We start from the raw sequence: 19,819 nt of genomic DNA, 5'->3' as shown, positions 1-19,819 counted from the left end.
TTTTAGTCATGGTCAAGTGTATGTTGCTGTATCTAGAGTTACGAATCCTAAGGATCTAAAAATTTTGATATGCGATAGTGATAGCAACCCAAAAAATTCAACGACTAATGTTATATTTAAGGGAGTTTTTCAAAATTTGTAATTAGTTTTTGTTTTTGTTTTCTAATTATATGATCTATAATCCATTTAGTTTATTTGTATTTTAATTTAAATTATTTATTGAAATTAAAACCACATTAAAAGTTTGTATTATGTTTATCATTTTATTTATTTATAGTTATTGTTTTCTACATAGTACATAAATTTGTATGTGAGTACAATATAATTGACAATCACATTATATCATTCATTGTCTAATACAAGCGTGATAATAATTTTCAGCCGAAATACAAAAATGGCTCTTTTATTCAGTGTTTCATTGTTAAGATCTATATTATGAAAGTCACATAGAAAAAATAAACAAATTATCATACATACTAATTTTAATAATGAATTAAATAAAATAATTGTCCGTGTAGGATCGAGTGCTTGCCGCTTACCAAGAGCTATAGCTGGTTGTAATGATGCAACTCAAATCTTTTAAACCGCACAGCAGCTCAACCACCACGCTTCGATCGCTCTACCAAGCAGGGACAATTATTGCACCCAACAGTCCGTGCATCGCACGGGTGAAAAACTAGTAAGTTATAATGCAAAAGAGGAAAATATTCGAGTTCGGCTGTTTATCGCTGAAATGAAAAAACAAGATATGAACCGAATCGAACTGTTACCACAACTGCTCCTATAGAGGTAATAGAATTCAACAAACTGGCATCTACAATCACTCCCAAAACATAAGCCTTCACACAAAGGTGTTACATCGGAACTCGAGACGAAACAAAACTGAAAATTCATTTTTCCAAATAATAGTCACAAACCAGATGAGGAAGTCGAGCTCAGAGCAGTACCTCTCGATCATATATCCAGCTAAATGGGATTTTCGATGCTTGTTTGGCCCTTCCTTGAGCTCGTTCCTCTAGCCTTCGGATTCTTGGAGGCAACCCACATACATAATCCTGTGCTTTCTTCCCTTCTGCGGAAAGTCCGGTTATACTTGCCACTTTCCATCTGTTGACCAAGTGTTCCAGGATGTCTGCGTAGTCTTTAGCTGTGTAGACACCGAGTCTCTGAGCAACGGCAGAAAAGTGTTCGAAAAGGTTATCATCACGGCCATCATACATCAAGTGGGCTGGCATAGATATCTTCTTCCTCATCATGTCGGCAAAGGCCATCACCGTTCCATCTGGATCGATCTCAAATAGCTTCTCGGTTATCTTGGTGTATGCAGTCTCATGGCGCTTCTCATCTGCAGCAATGGTACCGCATATTTGAGCCAGTTTTATGTCCCCGTGCTCCCTCGCAAGTCGGGCAGTGTTTCCATGGGAGATAAAAGTAGCCCTTTCTTGAAAGGATGTATAGATAAATCCAAGGTATGGATTGTTCTCTGTCCTTGGGTCCTGAGAAAGTTGGGAAACACGTGAAAGCATACATTATGTTAATAGCTACAAGAAAAACGCAGTAAAAGATAAAATTCGCAGTCAGAAAATAACTACAGTATCCATGGCCAATATGAATCCAAATAATTGAGGGACTATTGGCGAAGACTCACCATTCCTGACCCGATCAGATACTGTATAGTCTTCTCAATCTGTCTCATGTCTACACGTCCACATAGGTAGAGATATTTATTTAGAAGGTCTCCATGCCTATTTTCCTCAGCAGTCCACGCCCTCGTCCAAATTGCCCAGGGAGTTGGGCTCGCACCTGTTTCATCCCGTACACCATCTAAGGTATTAAGCATTGTTTGGTACGTTGGAAGTGCTTCTTCCGTGATCATGTCTCCAATCAGAACAACAAAATAATCATCTGGAAGTTCTTTTGCTCTTTCCCTTAATTCCTTGACCTGATCATGAAATCCATCAGAAACAGGATCGGGCAAGAAATCCTGAGGTTGCCAACACTTCTCTACTGGCTTAAGGTGAACCAGTATGTTATTCTCAGCCCAATCTTCCATGGATTTGAAAAGCTCAATCTTTTGAGGTGGCATCGAGTGTGTAACTTGAACATGAACCTCACGTGGCGGATTGAAAGGCTTTTTGACCGTAATCTCCCTGCGGAAAAATCAAACATGCATAAAGAAAACTCTTTTAAGAATGTTCACACACACAGAATTTTCTCTTCTGTCTCATAAGGACAATCCGATCAAAATTAGAATCTGCATATCAATCTATTCATGATTTCAAAAGTTCTGCCAAATCAGATTAAGTAAATTCGAATTTACCAAATTCTTGGTTGATGATTTACGAAAACATATTCACCTTTTGATGATGAGCCACCAGACAATGCAATATACTTTACCTACTTTGTTATAATGTCTTGGTTGATGATTTCTCTGGCTTACCAAGTTTTGAGGTGTATTGCATGTCATATAAGGAAAACAAATGCTTACAAGGAAAAACATTCAAAGCGAATTAACATTTTGTTTGCTAAAACAGAGCTGCTGATAAACTGTCCAAGCCATAGTTATTAAAAAAACAAAGGGCACTGATGCTCCAGGCGCAGGCTTACATTACACTTCGCTTAAAATATACTGTCCTTTTACTTGATGAGCAATTAAAACGCACCTTGAGCCTTTAAAGTTCATCAAAAAGCGTACTTTATGCAAAATATGCACAAATTGACATATATCTAGGAAGAGACAATGCCTCACTGTGCCTTGTGCCTTAACACAATTCTTCTGCGCTGTTAACAACTATGGTCTACAACAAACACACAGTCAAAGTTCGAATATCGGACTGTATATGTACTAAAACTACAAATCAAAAAAATAAGATACCGATAAATGTTGATTAATCATGTAAGTAATAAAACATAACCTACAGGTGCACGACTCTCACACAGGTCAGACAAACCAAATAAATCTAAAAATCTTCTCGGTTGCGGTTGTGTTTGGATTAAAGAATTCATATTTGAGCAACATATTTATAAATTTTTGTTTTTTGAGAAACATAGATATAGTTTTAATTTTAAATCATTCCAATCTTGGTGACATCAAACTCTTTTCATAATCATTGACACGAAGGTTCAAATTATAATATAAGTATTAGAAATAAATCCAACTCAACAACATCCAGACAAGTAGCCCTGTTGATGTTTGGTTTCGCCCCAATTTTCTGACTCTGCTATCACTGGCCTGATATTCAAATAATGTCTGAATCCAATCGATGGTAGGGAAGTTGGAATACCAGACACAAGAAGTTAAGTAATATTAAACCAACATTTGCCTTCATGACCATGACATGTTTGCATGCACAAAAGAAATTCAAAATATTTAAAATTTAAAGGCTAATAAGAAGCACAACTATAATCCACATTTACATTATAAAACAATTAAACACATAAGAAAATTTGTGGAAAAAATCTACCCATCACACACAATCAAAGGAAGGAAAACTGAGACCCAAAAATGGGGAAGATTCAAACTCCACATTTCTAGAAACTAAAACAAAAAACCACACAAAGATAAATGAATAAAACACACACAACAAAACTATAAAGAAGATACCGACTTGAGGAAATCTTTTAAATGCATATTGAATTCAAATCTTTTGCAGGGGAAGCCAAACTCCACAAAAAAGAAAGGTTTTCGGAGAAAGTTTACCACGTTCCAATAACCCATGCACAAACTATTACAAATTTGTGAGCCATTAATGACTTGTTATAAAGCAGAAACAAGAATCATAAACAAGCTCTCAGAGAATCCAAGAATGGCCACCTGAGTAGCACGATTTTGATTGAATCCCATGCATCATTTCATCAAAACACATTAGCAAAAAATTTGTAAAATCACACGATAAACCCAAACCCAAAAATACCCAGATCAAAAACCGGAAGAAAACCATTAAACTTCAGCTAAAAATCCAATCTTTTAAGGAAAAAGAAACCCCAAAAAACGTGCCAGGAGTAAAACGCATTCACAGAAAGAAAGGAAGAAATACTAAAAAACCAGAAAAAGGGACAAGCTTAATACTTTGAACCAGAGCTAAGAGTGGAAGCCATGAAAAACTTGGGAGATCTGAAGCTGGCAATCGGCGGAAGGGCGGAATAAGGGTAACTTTGAGGGTGGCACTTGATGGCATTCAGCTTCAAAGCCATTTTCGAGGATTTTTGGGTAGCTTTCTATTTCCTCCACAGAAAAGAGAGAATCGGAGAATGCGAGACAGAGTGAGAGAGAAGGGAAGAGGTGGGACAGGACACGAAAGCTCAACCGAGGGAAGAGAGACATACGGGGATGCCTTTAGAAATTCATTAGGAGAATTCTCACGTGATCTTCGAATGTGACAAAATCCACGCACCTAGTTTTCGGACATCTTTACCCTTTCCGTCCATTATCTTTCACAATTTATTTTAAATTAAAACTTAATTCTGACAACAAAATCATATAATATACAAATATATTAAAATTATTAGCAGATATGATGAAGAATTAATGTATTTTATGTAAGATTATGTCATATATTATTTTATATATGACAAACTGGAGACGTCTTAAACTTTCTTTGATTAAATTAATCAACAAAAAGAATAAAGAAATCTTATATTTTTAATCATTATTTTTACTCTTCTTGCCCCCCAAAATTGTCCAAAGAGTTCCTTTGGTTCCGTCGTTCAAATTTAGCACAAGTATTTTGCATGCCTAGAATATTCTTTAAAATTAACTATTATTATATTAGGAAATTAGGGGTGGTGGTGAAAACGAGAGATGGGGAATCGAAGTGGGGGCTGGGCAATATTGTAAATTCTTAAACGTGTGTGTGTATATATATATATATTTATTTATTTTGTGAGAGTATTTTATTATTAGGTAGTTTGAGTTCCACGCTAACCCAAAAGATGGCAGTAATTGCCAACACACAACATCTAGTTTTAATAAATGGCACCAAATTCATGAATAATCATTCCACTTGGCACTTGCATGAATTATCGATCCATGGGTATTTATGTAAATTCCATAGCCTTCTTGGAGTTTAAAACTTTATTCTGACAACATCCACGTCAGATTCTCAGTCCAATTTCTCGAGAAAAAATATTTTACTGTTTCAGATAATGAATTTCATTTCCTAAATTTAGAGGGAGAATGAATTGGGTAGCAGACGCAGATGTTTTTTTTTTTTCCAAAAAAAAGTAAACTTTATGAGAAAATATTATTTTAGGGTATCTAATTTGGATGCTCTTAAAGGTTAATAAATTTTTTTTCTAATTTTTCTCATAAAAATATTTAAATTTCAAAATGTATATTATAACTTTGATAGTGAAATCATTGAATTCGAGAGAGTCTACATGATCCAATGATATTAGTACATGAAATATATTGTGAGTTGAACATTTCGAAATGGGTAAATCAAATGCCAACAATAATTTTAATTTTGGACAAAAGATACACGTATTGTCTTAATTTTAGATTTTTGAGACGCATACACATCTTGATATCATCTTCGTATATAAACATACCATGTTATTCGCGGTATATTATTATCGTGTTCATCAACAACCTCCTCTTATATTAAGCAATACGATGGTGTTTGGTAGAGTTTATAAGCTCTTTCAAACAGCTTATAAGTTGTTTAAGATATTATAAACTCTGAAAATTTGTTTTATAATTTTTTTTGAAAAAAAAGGAGCTGATATATCAAAATAAATTATTTGAAAGCTGATTTTTTAAAAAATTGGATGCCTCAATAATAATTATTAAAATATTATTATTTTAATATAAATTCAATTATAATTAATATAATTATTATTACTATTAATATTATTTTTTTAACAATAAATACTAATTAACAAAAAGATATGATTATTAATATTACTATATTATTACTACTAATATTGTTTTTTAACAACAATAAATATTAATTAACAAAAGGACATGATTATTAATATTACTACTGTATTATAAATATTTTCGTTATTATAATAATAAATTAATACTACTAATATTAAATGAACTATTAAAATAATTCTTAGAATATGATATTTTTACACACATACAAAGCATGCATGTGACTGATGTGAGATGGACATTCTTAACGTACTCAAATTGCAGCCAGCACAGCACAAGCTGAAACTCTGGTAAGAATTTCAATCATATGAATCATCTACATTAATCAAACCAATAAACTCCTTCAGTTTTTTCCTCTCATTATTTTACATTAGTAAAGCTGCAACCAACATATAAATCATTCTTACATCCAACAAAGTGTGAAAAGTATAAAGAATCTCAGAAAACTCAAAACAAAGGTTAAAGAACAATCAGGATACAGAAGAAATCAAGATCACACAAATCTGTTAAAGGGCTTTCGTCCAACTGTAGCTGGCATAGAAACAGTTGAATCAACGCTTACGGCGTCTCCTAACAAATGCGAAGACTGGTGTTTTTCCGCGCCCCTTTGAGAAGAAGCATCGTTGTTAAGCCCTTTATTCCACTTGAAAGAGCCAATGTTCGGTGTCAAAGGAAAAGAAAACCGTCTCTTGAAGTCGTTGCCTGGAGTCCCAGGAATTGATCTATCCTTGGGATTGCTATTTGCTCTCACTTTTGCCTTTGCCGATACTGTAGGTGTCATGTAATTCGGAACAGAAAAAGGAGGGCAACTGATCAAGCTATCGTCGTCTTTTAACGGGATGTCAAGAGCAGAATTAGCTGCGCTTAATCGTGGTTTAGAGTACTTGATACCCGATGCCTGTGGAGTTGTTCGACCTGGTGTCTGAAACTGTTTCCCTCTAGGGGGGATTGCAGATCTTGATGACCTTGGTGTGAGATTTTCTTGATAGTTTCCAGCAAGAAGTTGAGGGCTCGCTCTGTAATCAGAAATAGGCCATGGTGGGGTAAAAGAAAAGTTTCTCGGAGTTGCTTGGTTCTGAGAATTGCTCGATTCGGGGAGCTGCCGATCTAACCAGTTCCACCACCAGGGATATCCGTTTGATCGGATGTCCAGATGACTTTGAACCGATTTTGGATTAGCTTTCCACAACTGTAAATAAGGAGATTTTATGATGAATGGTAAAATGAGAAAATATAGTTGCAATTTCGTTTCAACGTATTCATAAAACATGGAGTGGCCAGTTTATAACACGTGGTCTGGCTGTATGAAACTATTCTATGGTATATGCAGCACACCTATCCGTTTTAATATAGTGAATCTATGCCCGTAGCAACGTTTTATCAAGCTAGGTTGTGTATTTTGAAGAAGATTCATGTCTGAAGAGCCATAGAGAATCAATCTCAAATATCACGAGGAGAATTAAAAGCATGTTTTAGCATAAATTAGACCGACTAACTACATGCAGCCAAACCTACACTGTTAAATATATTTACCCTCTCCGAGTTATTTGAGCAACCTTTTCTTCCATGCCCTTTTTTTGTGCCACAACAATGCGCTAATGGGATATATTCTTCCCAGCCACACCAAAAAGAGGGGAAAAAAGAAAAAGGAAATGTTTCTTTTCAACATTCACGCAGCGCGCTCACACTCATGAAAGATACCAAGGTCCAAGTATGCCAGAAAACTGGCTCAGGACAGATAACTGTAAATAGGGCCAGGTAAAGAAGTTTGACCATACCTGGTGAGCATATGCATAGGCCATGGCCCTCTCTCTTTTCATGACCGCCTCCACTTTTCTCCGTGACCTTGCTTCGACTTCCTTTTTAGTTAACACACTATCATTCCAATCTTCATTATGGCCACTCTCAAACTAAAATAACACAAATATCATCTTTCAGATTATAGAAACATTGATGCTACAGTCAATTAGAGCAGATGATGGCAAGTGTTTCAAGAATTTGAGAAGATACTGGCTGAACGAACATATTGTACAACAAAACTTACTTCTTGGTTCAAGGTCCATTTGCTTAGGGTACTTTCCGCTTCCTTATCGTTCCTATAAGCTTGGAGCTGGAGTGCCTGGTTTTCCAACATTTGGATCCTTCGTGAATGAATTTGTGTTTGAACCCTAACCAAAAGTTGCATTTGTTTCATAGCATTCATCGTCTGTCTCTTCACATTCTGGCCTCTCACCACCCCCTGAAGCCTCACTAAACCTTTCAAAGCTCTAAAACTCCTCCTTGCCTTTAAAATTTAAAAATATCACAATACATCAACCACAAAATATGCTTAAGAATCAATATATAAAAGGTGTGAGTATCGTGAATACAACAAATACAATAATGCAGTCTCAACTCTATAAACAATTAAGTGCAACCGAAGTAAATTTTAGTCGCATATAAAGTTTAATGAACATGATCCCATTGTCTATTCTTGGATCAATGTCCACAACAAACACAGGTTTGTCAAAGTCAAAATACTTTAAATATAATGCTCCATATGACTACTTACAAAAAATCCTGAATACAGATGAGTAACAGTTGGATCACACAAATGTTTTTTAAAACACTCTACACAGGTATTGAGTTATAAGATTACCAGGTATCCTCTATATGCTGCCTGAATCTTAATGGCTGAAAGATGTTTGTCTCTTGAAGTTGGTTCCGGCCTCCGCACATGGCTAATTTCTTTCCGGCTTTGAGTTACCTTGGGAGGAGGAGCCTTTGAAGAAGTAGCCCTCAAAGTAACAGCTCTTGTTGGTGCGACCTTGGGAGAAACAGCCCTTGGCGATTGAACCTTTGGAGACGAGACCCTTGGAGAAAAAACTCGTGGAGGGCTAGCCTTAGGGGACAAGGCTCGATGAGAAGTAGTTCGAGGAGAAAGGATCCTAGGTGAATTTGTCCTTCCAAGTACAATGGGTGGAGGCTTTGGCTGTTCAGAAGATGTAGGATGCCTAATGAACAACTGATCCGCTTCCCCTAATATTTTTTCAATACTACTCGGCTTTCTGAACAGAGGGATGAATGATTTAGTCTCACCATGCCTTAGAATGCCTTTGCCTTTCTTTTTTTCCTTGGTGCTTTTCTTATCTAATCCCTGGACAAATGTACAAGCTCCATAACTGAGGGTGGTAAAAGTTTCTAATTATATCGATTATGATATTATTGAACCAAACACTAAGGCAGGAACTGGTTGGCCAAAGGCAGCTGAAATCCCAAACAAAAAGCCACTATGGAGTATAGTACAACTAGACTAATTTTAATTTGAAGGTGGAGTATGATAAGATTTTGAAACTTAACTTCGTTTAGAAAATTAAATTATTGCATGAGATTGAATAATATAAATTACATGAAATTTCTAATGGGATGGGGAGATCGGCGTAAATTTGACTACGAGAAAGAATGAAACAAACAGCTATCAGACTTCCAAGGAGATAAATAAGTTGAGGGCTAAACAGAACCAGGGTGGCAGAGTACCAGTGTTACTATCCATGGAGTAGGGATAAACAAAAAATTATCAGAAGCTGTGCCCATAAATACAATATTCGCAAGGGATGTCCTAATTAGACCGTATAATATGAAAGCTTAACATGATTAAACACTTCATTTTTTCTACAGCTCAGTAAGAATTACTAACAGCAGACTGGAGTCAGGACCCCGAGAATAGACTTTCAAATTTCTTATTGATCATTACCATAATGTTGGAGGGGGTACAAAAATAAAATGTCAAGTTAAATTGGAAAATTTTGCTTGACAACCCATAAATTTGTGACCGAGTGGCAACCTCTACATAAATGGAAGGATACAAGCTAGTTATGGTTAATTATTTTCTGTCTTTTGCATTTATAACTAAATTCGCACGCTTAACGGCCAAGAATCACAAGGACTCGATCATGATCTTTTCGTTATAAAACAGTCACAATCAATTCAGGGGCGAACTCAGTATTTGTGTCGAGAGGGGGCGAGATGGTGGTTTTAAGAGGGACGAAGCAAATATTTTACACGTAAAATTCTAAAATTATTTTATTCGAGGGGCCGCGATTGTTGCATCCTGATAGGATCCAACCTCAACAATCATTGAAGTTGTTAGAATTTCTTACATCAGTTAGCTTCTCCTTTGAATTATGTGAGAAAACCCTTTTGATGGCTGAAAACCAGCTTCCCTTCTTTCCCATGCTCTCAGCATTACTCTTTCCTCCTGAAGAAAAACAGAACGGCCGGCCAAAATGTTTAGCCAAATTCCATGTATTCAAATTCAAATATTTTATGTGTACGGCATATTTGCATTGTCGGTATTTCATCCTCTGCCGACCATGTATAGTTTAATAAAGGACTTTCAAAACTTACCAACCTCTTTTTTCATTATGTCGGGTAACTAGGAACTAAAATTTCATTAGATTTGAAATGAAAACTTCAAGAACTGAAAAGGGTGACAGGAGGGGATTATATTTCCTGCTAAATCCGTGCTAAGTGACCCGAGATCCGTGATTTTCAAATAAATAAAAAAAGGAAAAAGTGGCAAAAACTTAAAAAATTACGTACCAAAATTTCGTATGTATCAGGTATAATTTTCTAAAAAAAAATAGGCTCAAAACTTCCATATATTCTCACAGAACTGTGCACTGACAAATTCTCCTAAAAAAGTAGATGGAAAAATTTATAATTTACAAACAATAGTTAATCTTCTGGATTGAGCTTATGACACAAGCACCAAGAAAACAAAAATAAAAAAAAAAGATGGAACTTTCAAAGATCAAAGAATAACCTCGGTGATACTTAAAACCTGAGATAAATAAAATAAAAAAAACAAATGTACAAAAATTTCAAGCACTCGAACCCCACAGCCACCCCCACTTAGAGACGGAATTCACCAAAATCACACTGATCTGCAAGTACAAACACTTGAAAGTTTTCACAAACTCAGTAAAAGAAAGAAGAAAAACCCAGAATTGAAAATCCCATAATAAGTAGGAAAAAAAATAAAATTTTGCTCAGAGAAAAAAAAATTGCTAATCCCAAGAAATCATGTGCCTAAAACTCACCAAAAAAAATTTATTAATTACCTTAACTCTATGTCTGCAACTTTCAGGAGGAGCCTCAAGAAAGCTGCACCAAGAAAACTATGTCGCCACCCTCCCTCACCCTTTCTCTCTCCACCTATACATACATACACAAACCTGGAAGCATGGACACAAGACTCTCTCTCTTTCTCTCTCTCTAGCCCACTAGCCAGACTCTTTCAAAGTGTGCAATTTTCACAAAACTCCCCTTTTTCTAAGGCCCTGTTTGGTTGAGAATTGGCCAACCCTCAACAAACTCTCTGTGTGTCCCAGTGTGCGTGTTTTTGCTGTTCAACTTTGAATCATATTCTTGCTTGCAAAAGATTGCAACTTTATTTACTTTTCCCCTACCCACCTTAAACCTTTTGTCTTTCCATAACTTCTCTTCTCTTTTTACATCAATTAAATGTAAATTATGGAAATTAGATTATATTTTTTAAAGAAAACTTGCAATGCCAATCACTGTTAGTTAGGTACGCCTATATTATTACAATGCATACTAAAAGCCTGTGTTGTCTGTGTTGTCAGAGAAATCATTCAGTCCTTTTTTAAAACAAAAAAAAATTTATTTTAAATAATTTTTGGAATAAAATAAATATAGATTTGAATAAAATTTGAAGAATATTTTACTCAATCACGATGATGACTAATGATGATTGAGATTTAAAATATTAATTTCATGATGATGGAACGCAGTAGGTTGGCAAGTCTTGCACTCAATGGCTTTTGGACCATTAATCCAACTAACTTTGCTCAAATAGAAGACTATCATTATTAAAAAAATTTTATGTTTGGTTATTCTTTCTCTATTATCTTAAGTATCATTATCATTAATTATTTGTGATCAAGAAACCGAATCAGGTAAGGTCCATATTAACAATTTGTGGGCTTATAGTAATCTTAAAGGCCGAGACAATCCAAAAAACAATTAATTATAATATGATCAACTTTGTAAATCAGTCGGAGCGTGAGTATTTACTTAGAGAGTCTAATTTTAAAAAAAATGATTTTAAATCATGATGTGTGTTCATATTTTTTTAGTTTCATAATAATTTTTACGAATTAAATCAATATATTAAAGATAATATAAAAAATCAAACAATACACAAAATTAAAAATATTTTTATTATAATTAAATAATAATATCAAATATATCCAAAATGATCATTATAAAAATATCATGTTTTACAGTTTTAAAGCTATGAATACTAATTCAGTCTGTATAATTATGTTGTTCAACAATTTGTTTTTATATTGATAACATAGTCAATCAATTCAATATTTCTTGTAATGTGGTTGATTGGAGAAATTTTTTTATAAACTTAACTTTGGTGAACTCCGTTTTGCACTTATTATTATAATCGGGATAGTTAACAAGAATTTATAAGCAATATGAACATTTGGAAACATCTATATACTTACATCAATTGTATATTTTACTTCTCTTGTTAATGAACGCTTCAAGAATATCAACTTCGAAAATAAATCATCATCAACATCAAAACAATCTTTACGAGCAAGAGAATAAGTTTTATATTGTGCCAATCTAGTGTAATCAATAATAAAATTTTAAAAAAAATTGTTTATAATTGATCTCAAAAAAAATAAATTTATATAGAAAAAAACTATCGAGAGATCAAAGATTAATAAATTTTCCAAGAGCCCATGAAAAATAAATTTTAAAAAAAAGTATATTGAGTCCAAAAAAACAATTTTTTGTAATATGTAAAGGAAAAAAATCAAAAAATAATAAATTTATATTAGATCAATTTACATATCATATAATAAAAAAAAGTTCAAAATTATGGGTCCGGCTTGAGCCAGATTACTCTCAGGCCTCTTGACAGGAACGGCCTGTATCTAAATGAACTGTTTGGGTCATCAAAATTTCAACAAGTCTATATATTAAAGATTTGACCTTTGAATCCCAAAATAGACAAAGATCAGATACATTCACTGTTCACGGGTTCCCGTGATAATCACAATGAGTGAAACATTCAAAATGTGTATATGTCGACTTTTTTATAATTGAGTTTCGAATCTGAAATTTCGAACCATCTACTGATAACAAAATTTTGATCATAACGTCTAAATAAAGCCAAAGTCCCAAAATTGTTGGCAGACAAAACGAGGGTAAACAAAAGGTGAGGTGGGCAAAACTACCTTGTTGGTGACAATTGATGAATGGCCGTTTGGATATTAAATCACCATCTTTTTTTTGGTAGATTAATTTATTTAAATTTCCTAATTTATCAGCAATTAATTTAGTTGGTAAATTAATGTGTGCAACCTGTGGCTTTGTTTTGGTTGTCATTTAATAATCCCAGACGAGTTTAAATCCAAGGCAGTGAAATGGACAGTTGGGAAATAAAGAAATATACCATAATTTGTGATCCAACGACCATGTAATATCAAGAATCAGATAAAATGAATTGAGCATATGTAAGAACAATAGAAGAGAATTAAGATTTTTTTATTTATTTTTTTAAGAAAAGAAAGTATGGTTGATTTGTGGGGTTTAATAATATACGTGATGTGGTCCCTGTCGTATGGTGAAGAATTTGCCTTGTAAATGATAAATGATGGTGTCTTAATTGTTGGTACTGTGCTGGGCCAGATTCATAGACGACCAGAGGTTGTTTTCATCTGTCTGCATTCCCATTCCTAACTGAAATCCATATTCGGGTTATATAAATATTTTGTACGTATTCAATAATCTAAATTATGTCCTTTGCATATGATCAACATCCACTTTAATAAAGAGTAAGAATATGATTTAGTAAAGGTTTTTTTTCTTTAAAAGAATATGATTAAGTACCACACCTTGGTAGATGAACATGTGACGAAATAATAAGGAATTTGGTTTCCCTTCCCGATATTTACTTTAGGTTTGTTTAATACGATTTATCCAACTAACATGATTACAAATCCGGTAGACAGAATAATTACCTAGATAAGCCACGTGAATCTAGTTTATAATATGTCACATCTCTTCTTCAAACAGAACATCAATGCCGATGAATTTATATCGTCTTGAGGAACTTGGTGCATGATCTGCACTTTTAACTTCAAGGTTGATGTCTTAGCTTTGTCATCTTCATCGCCAACCTGAATCGGTAAGTATTAAACATCAAAATTAATTTCCTTGATTGGCACAAGAAATTTGATAATGACAGCAGTTTTAAACGAATTAAGTTTCTAAATACAAGGAGAACAAAATTCACATATTTTATGGTATAGCTTTAGAGAAAAATGGACTTCAAATGTTTTTTGATGCACTAAAATGAGATTTTTTTACATAACAACAATGCCGGTAAATTTCTTGTTTATCTCATACAGATGTTAATAGAAATCACATACAAATATACGATACATTTTGTCTCAAATATATCTTATAATATGGCGTGAGACAAATAAACACAACACCTTTAAAGTTTTAATCCAACATAAATTATTGACTGTACCTTATGCACACAAGAGTAAGCTATTTAGTAATCAAAAACCGTACAACGTAAGCGGTTCGGTTAATTTTTTTGCCAAGAACCGCACCAAACTGTACCGTCTAAACCGCTTTCCATAATATTTGGCTTATGATTATAAGAATTTATAAATAATATATTCAATCAAAGAAGTCGTCGTTCATTATATTTCAATTATCTTCAAAATTATTACATCTAGAAAGAAAACTTATTTTCTTCTTAATTATTCTTCATATTAGTCTTTTATTAGAGTATTTATTTTTTTTACCACAATATTTTGTCTGAAGTTTGAAAGTAAAAAAAAAGGTAAAATAGTGTAAATGTCATTTTTGTTGTGTTGTTAAATTATTAACTTAGTTTTGAATATTGATTATTATTTTATCTAGTTTTATCTTTGTATGATTTGAACTATATTTTATATTTGAAAACACTATATTTTTGTTGTTTTCAAATAAATTAGAATATATGTTCTAATAATTTTCATTAAAAAAAACCGTGAACTGACCACAACCGTCTGAAACAGTTCAAAACCGCAAGACTAATTATACATGTAAAACCGCGATTATTTTTTTAAAATACTAATCGACCGTATATGACAATTCGGTTTGATTCACCCTAGTTGTGGCAAAGGATCTTCATCAGGCTTAGATAAATTGGTCCCCATGAGATGTTGAGTGGTCGGTTTTGACTATATTAAGAGTATTTAGTTGGTTGTCATAACGAGTAGAGGCTGAATGAATACAATTTCCTTACCGATTAGATTTGCAGAAGTAATATCCTCATGCATTGCTTCTGCTGAATCATTAGCTGGAGTGGTGTGAATCACCATTTCTCCACCGGTCAGATTGGTTGGAGAATGGTTTTCATCCATTGTGTTATGTACACCGGCCGGAGTTGTGAGAAGTGATTCAATTTGCAGCTCAACTTCAGTTTGGATTCTACTACCAACACCTTCTCAAACGAGCTTGTCACACATGACTTGTCAAGTGTGGTTTATCTTGTTAATATGATTTGTAGGCTATTACGTTAATCCGAGATTTACTCAGCGTACATCGAAGAGTAGCAATGGTTGGTTCCTACATCATCAAAAACAACATAGGAGTATTATCCATGTACATGAAATTAGAAATCCTGACAAAATGAAAGAAGATTTATAGTAACTTGAGATGAATTTTTTTTCTATAAATGATTAGTTTCGGAGATAGTTTTTTTTTTTAAAGTGATATTTTGGTTTGATTGTCCTAGTCCAGATTTATGTACTACGATGACACCAAAAATATTATGCTGTCTTGTTTTTTGATATTGGCTTTGAAAATATTCAATAATATTATTTATAGTGATTGTATTTTATACAATCACACCAAAAACATTATAATGATAAATATATGACATAAATATGCATGTTGTCCATTCTAGTGTCAGAAATATAGAGTGTTTGCCTTGAAGACAGGGGATCATGTGATTTTACAGGATTTAATGTATATTTTGATGTCAAAATTTGAATTCCCAATTAAACATTTCGATGAAATAAAAGTTCACGAATATCATAAATTTCTGCATGTTAATGTTCGGTAATTTAAATTTCTAAAACTTCTAACCTTGAAGAAATTTAATTGTAAGTGTGACAAGGTCTGGCTTTTATAATAAATTTCATTAAAAATATTATATATATATATATATATATATGTGTGTGTATATATATATATGTACTATATTATTAAACTTGAGGACTTTATTCTAACTAACGTTGATATGTATGCCAAAGTTTTGTACAGTCTTTCATAATATTTGTTAACTAACGTTGCTGATATGAGTTTATTAGTAATTTTTGTATATCTTTCTATCTTTTTTTATTTCTATCCGATATATTTCTAATTTATCTAAAAATTTAAACTATCTCAATAAATCTTATATAATCACTAATATATAAATATTATATTATAATAAAATAATAAATATTTTTTTACACAAAAATTATCCAACACGAATTGAGTGCCAAAAAACGCTAAGGCTGCGTTTGGTTGCAGGATAAAATAAACTAATGATTAGTATGTAAATGATAAATAAAATGATTGTCGTAGATATGTAATATATGGTAGTATGTTTGGTAAGATTTTTAACTGTATGATAATTTTGAAATTTTTGATGAAAGGACAAACTTGCCCTTCCTCTTTTTTTCTTCTTCTTCCACTCCGGCGACGGATCCGGCAGCCGACGTGGCGGCGACGGCGGTAAGTCGGCGGTACGGCAGCGGCGATGGCGTTCCGACGAAGGTCCGGCGGTCCGGCAACGGCGGAGGTCCGGCGAGGGCGGCGATGGAGGTCCGTCGGCAACAGCGGCGGTCCGGCGACGGCGGTCCAGCAGCCGAGGTGGTTCAATAGCGGTGAAGGAAGAAGGGTAAAATTGGAAAGAGACTAGAAATAGAGGAGGGATTAATAATCCTACGGAAGAAGGATGTATTATTTTATCACACGTAATACCACCTAATCACTCATAGGAAGGATTGGACTGGTTAAATAAAAATCGTACCAAACGCAGGATTAGGTGTGATAAAATAATCTATCACACCTAATCCGCCCAACCAAACACTACATAAGTGTATATATAAAGAACTTTTCTTTAATATTAACCGTATAAACCTACATTATCAGTGTTTTTGAAATCAACGGTACATTGTACGGATTGCTCTGCATCAGAAGACAATGGAGAAGGGGAATAGTGAGAGGAGAAGTCCTCTCCAAGATCTCAATGTACCAATTCCGATTAATACCAAGAAATGCTTAAACCTCTCTTCTTCAAGAATCAAAAGGCCCGATTTTTCGGGCAAATCAGCGAGAAATACACCCAATGATTCAGCTGTTGCATCAAAGGCGCCGCCGCCCAGAAAATCTATTTTGCAAAAATCCAAGAAAAACCAGCCTCCTCGTCTCACTGAGTTGGGATCTGGGAGAAAATGTGCAAAACCCGTCTCCAAAAGTGGCCAAAGATCAAAGCTTTCTGCTGTTGAGGTGAATTCTGGGCATAATTTGAAGAAAAAGTCTAAAGAATTTCAGACAAAAATGAAGAATTCGCAAGAGACTTGCTCAGGTAATACACCAATGAAACCACTGGAAAAACCTAATTTTTATGAGCATTTTAGCTGATGGGTCTGCTTTATATTTTGTAGAATTTGATGAGAAAACAAATGGGCTGCTCGAGGATTCATTTTCACGAACAGTTGATCATCTTGAAGCTCCTACTGTGAAAACACCTCCTGTTGAGGCCTCAGTCTCTCCAGACATCCAATGTCCTTCCGACCACAAGAATATTGTTTCCCAGTCAAAAGAACCACCTGTTTGTTACGGCGCCGGGCACCTTCTATCGGGTGTCACTGATAAGAGAAAGTGCAGGCGTAGAGGCAGTCTTAGAGGTTGTGAAAAGTTGAATCTCTTTCAGGGTGAATGGAATGAGGCCAATGGTCCACAGGATTCTTTAATTCCTCCGCTTGCGGAGGGTTCAGTAACTTGGCATGACGATCAGGGAAATGATTCAAGAAACAGTTTAGACCAATCTACAATCCGAAATGATAATGCTTCAGCCGCACTTGATTTGTCATGTTCACCTTCTGCATTATGTGGAAATGCAACAGATTCAGTTTGGGATGATGTTATTAGCTGCAGTGTTAGTGTTAGTATCGTTAACGTGGTGAATGATAAGAAAACCGGGATCGTTACACATTCTCCTGCTGAATTTCTGGAGTTTTCGGGGCCTTGGAATAATGAAGTGGATGAGTCCTTGTTGGCTGCTTCTCTAATTTCTTCTTCTTGCGGCAAAGCTGTTATTGAGGATGATTCGGAATTTTTTATGAGTTCTTTAAGCAGTGGAAATGTCATTCAGACTCCAAACTCGGGTTCAGGCTCTGAGTTGTGTGTTGGAAGGTCAAATGTGGAGGTTGATCAAAGAAATTTTCTTCAGTCTAAAAATGATTCGATACCAAAAGTTATTTCCCAAGAAAATGTTGATTTTGTTTCTTCTTGGATTTCTGACTCTACAATAGAGAATTTGGCTCTATCCAGGATGAGGATATCATGGAGAGATGTAATACATGGTAGCAGAGATCTCGAGGTTGATGAATTTGATTGCTGCCGTGTTTCGTCGGATGAAGAGATTGGCGGTGATCAGATCTATGATCATCAGCTAACAACTAGCCCATGCGCTGAACTCGTGGACGATAAAGAAAATGACCTCCAAGCTAACAGTGATATAAAAGGACCTTATTCGAGGATTGCATCTGGCAAAAATGAAGGAACCAATATAGGGAATGGTAGTGATCTATCTCCTCCTGTGGTTCTTGAGTATGAACCCTCCGTTTCTGCTAGAGGCAAGGAAAAGTTGGCCCCACGTAGGACTAATACATGTGCAGAATCCATATGCACCAGCGGGGGTGGTCAGTTGCTTACTTCCGGCGATTCAGATTGGTCCTACTTCCCTGATATTTAAGATCAAATAGTTACAAATAGAAGTAAGTTGTTTTCTGAAATTTAATTTTACTGTTCTCACTATAGACTGCAAATTTAGTATAAAAGAGACCAATTGTTTTCAGTACTTGTTTGCAAGTTTAAAGCAAGATATAGCTCACACACTAGTTTGGTTTTATTTTTATTATGCGTAAGTAAGACTATAGTCAGATGAAAAGGCGAAGGGGTGCAAACATATCCACTTGGATGTTGCCTTTTTTAGTTGCAAATTCCATTGTCTCTGATTTCACGTGTATGTGCTAATTAAAAGGGCAGTATATGGTAGCAAATAGAGTAGAAGGTTGATGATAATATTGGCTGTTGTTTTTTCAACCTTTGGAACTTTTCAAGGTTTGGTTTGCAAGTAAAAACAATCGATCTCCTCGTTAGCATGGCGACGTACGAATGGGGATCATCGTGGGTTGTTGAGGTGTGATCCAAATCAACTGATAAACTAGTAACGATTCCATTCTGTGTCTTATAGAGCCAAAATGAGAAACAACTGGTCTTAGACTCTTGTGTATCAGTGATTCGATGTACCTGCAAAGGGAAATTTAAACTCAGTGAAAATACCTATTATCGGGACGTGTATATTGTTGGATTATGTTGATTGGGTTTGTAACGTGTCCCAGATTACATCAATACTTGGATTGGGTTAGAGTTACGTGGATAAGTGAGAATCATTATCTGATTGAGATGAAATACATTATTACTTATAAAAAATACAAATATCATGTATATTTCTCCTTCAGTGTGTGTGTGTGTGTGTGTNTTATTTATCGATCTAAATATATCAAAACACAATACATAAAAATACATCATGACAATAAATCATATATATTCACTTATTTATATGACATTTTTCAA

The 19,819-nt window shown here is 34.5% G+C and overlaps 3 protein-coding genes across 3 annotated transcripts; 1 reads left to right on the top strand and 2 right to left on the bottom strand.

Moving 5' to 3' along the window:
* Nucleotides 1-734: 734 nt before the first annotated feature.
* LOC140988083 (stearoyl-[acyl-carrier-protein] 9-desaturase, chloroplastic) lies at nt 735-4,325 on the bottom strand. The gene is made up of 3 exons (XM_073456988.1): nt 4,070-4,325; nt 1,649-2,150; nt 735-1,496 (listed from the first exon to the last, which is right to left on the bottom strand). The coding sequence occupies exons 1-3, from the start codon at nt 4,192-4,194 to the stop codon at nt 936-938; spliced, it is 1,188 nt and encodes a 395-aa protein (XP_073313089.1). The 5' UTR covers nt 4,195-4,325; the 3' UTR covers nt 735-935.
* A 1,846-nt stretch (nt 4,326-6,171) lies between these two features.
* Nucleotides 6,172-11,325, bottom strand: LOC140987782 (protein IQ-DOMAIN 13-like). The gene is made up of 6 exons (XM_073456439.1): nt 10,981-11,325; nt 10,018-10,115; nt 8,517-9,014; nt 7,923-8,162; nt 7,657-7,788; nt 6,172-7,067 (listed from the first exon to the last, which is right to left on the bottom strand). The coding sequence occupies exons 2-6, from the start codon at nt 10,090-10,092 to the stop codon at nt 6,372-6,374; spliced, it is 1,641 nt and encodes a 546-aa protein (XP_073312540.1). The 5' UTR covers nt 10,093-10,115; nt 10,981-11,325; the 3' UTR covers nt 6,172-6,371.
* Nucleotides 11,326-17,107: 5,782 nt separating this feature from the next.
* Nucleotides 17,108-19,037, top strand: LOC140988573 (uncharacterized). The gene is made up of 2 exons (XM_073457583.1): nt 17,108-17,543; nt 17,623-19,037. The coding sequence occupies exons 1-2, from the start codon at nt 17,159-17,161 to the stop codon at nt 18,933-18,935; spliced, it is 1,698 nt and encodes a 565-aa protein (XP_073313684.1). The 5' UTR covers nt 17,108-17,158; the 3' UTR covers nt 18,936-19,037.
* Nucleotides 19,038-19,819: the final 782 nt, after the last annotated feature.

Source organism: Primulina huaijiensis, chromosome 11, assembly GCF_012295235.1.
Source record: "Primulina huaijiensis isolate GDHJ02 chromosome 11, ASM1229523v2, whole genome shotgun sequence".
In the NCBI taxonomy this organism is placed as follows: domain Eukaryota; kingdom Viridiplantae; phylum Streptophyta; class Magnoliopsida; order Lamiales; family Gesneriaceae; genus Primulina; species Primulina huaijiensis.
This window is presented reverse-complemented; position numbering and strand designations above follow the sequence as displayed.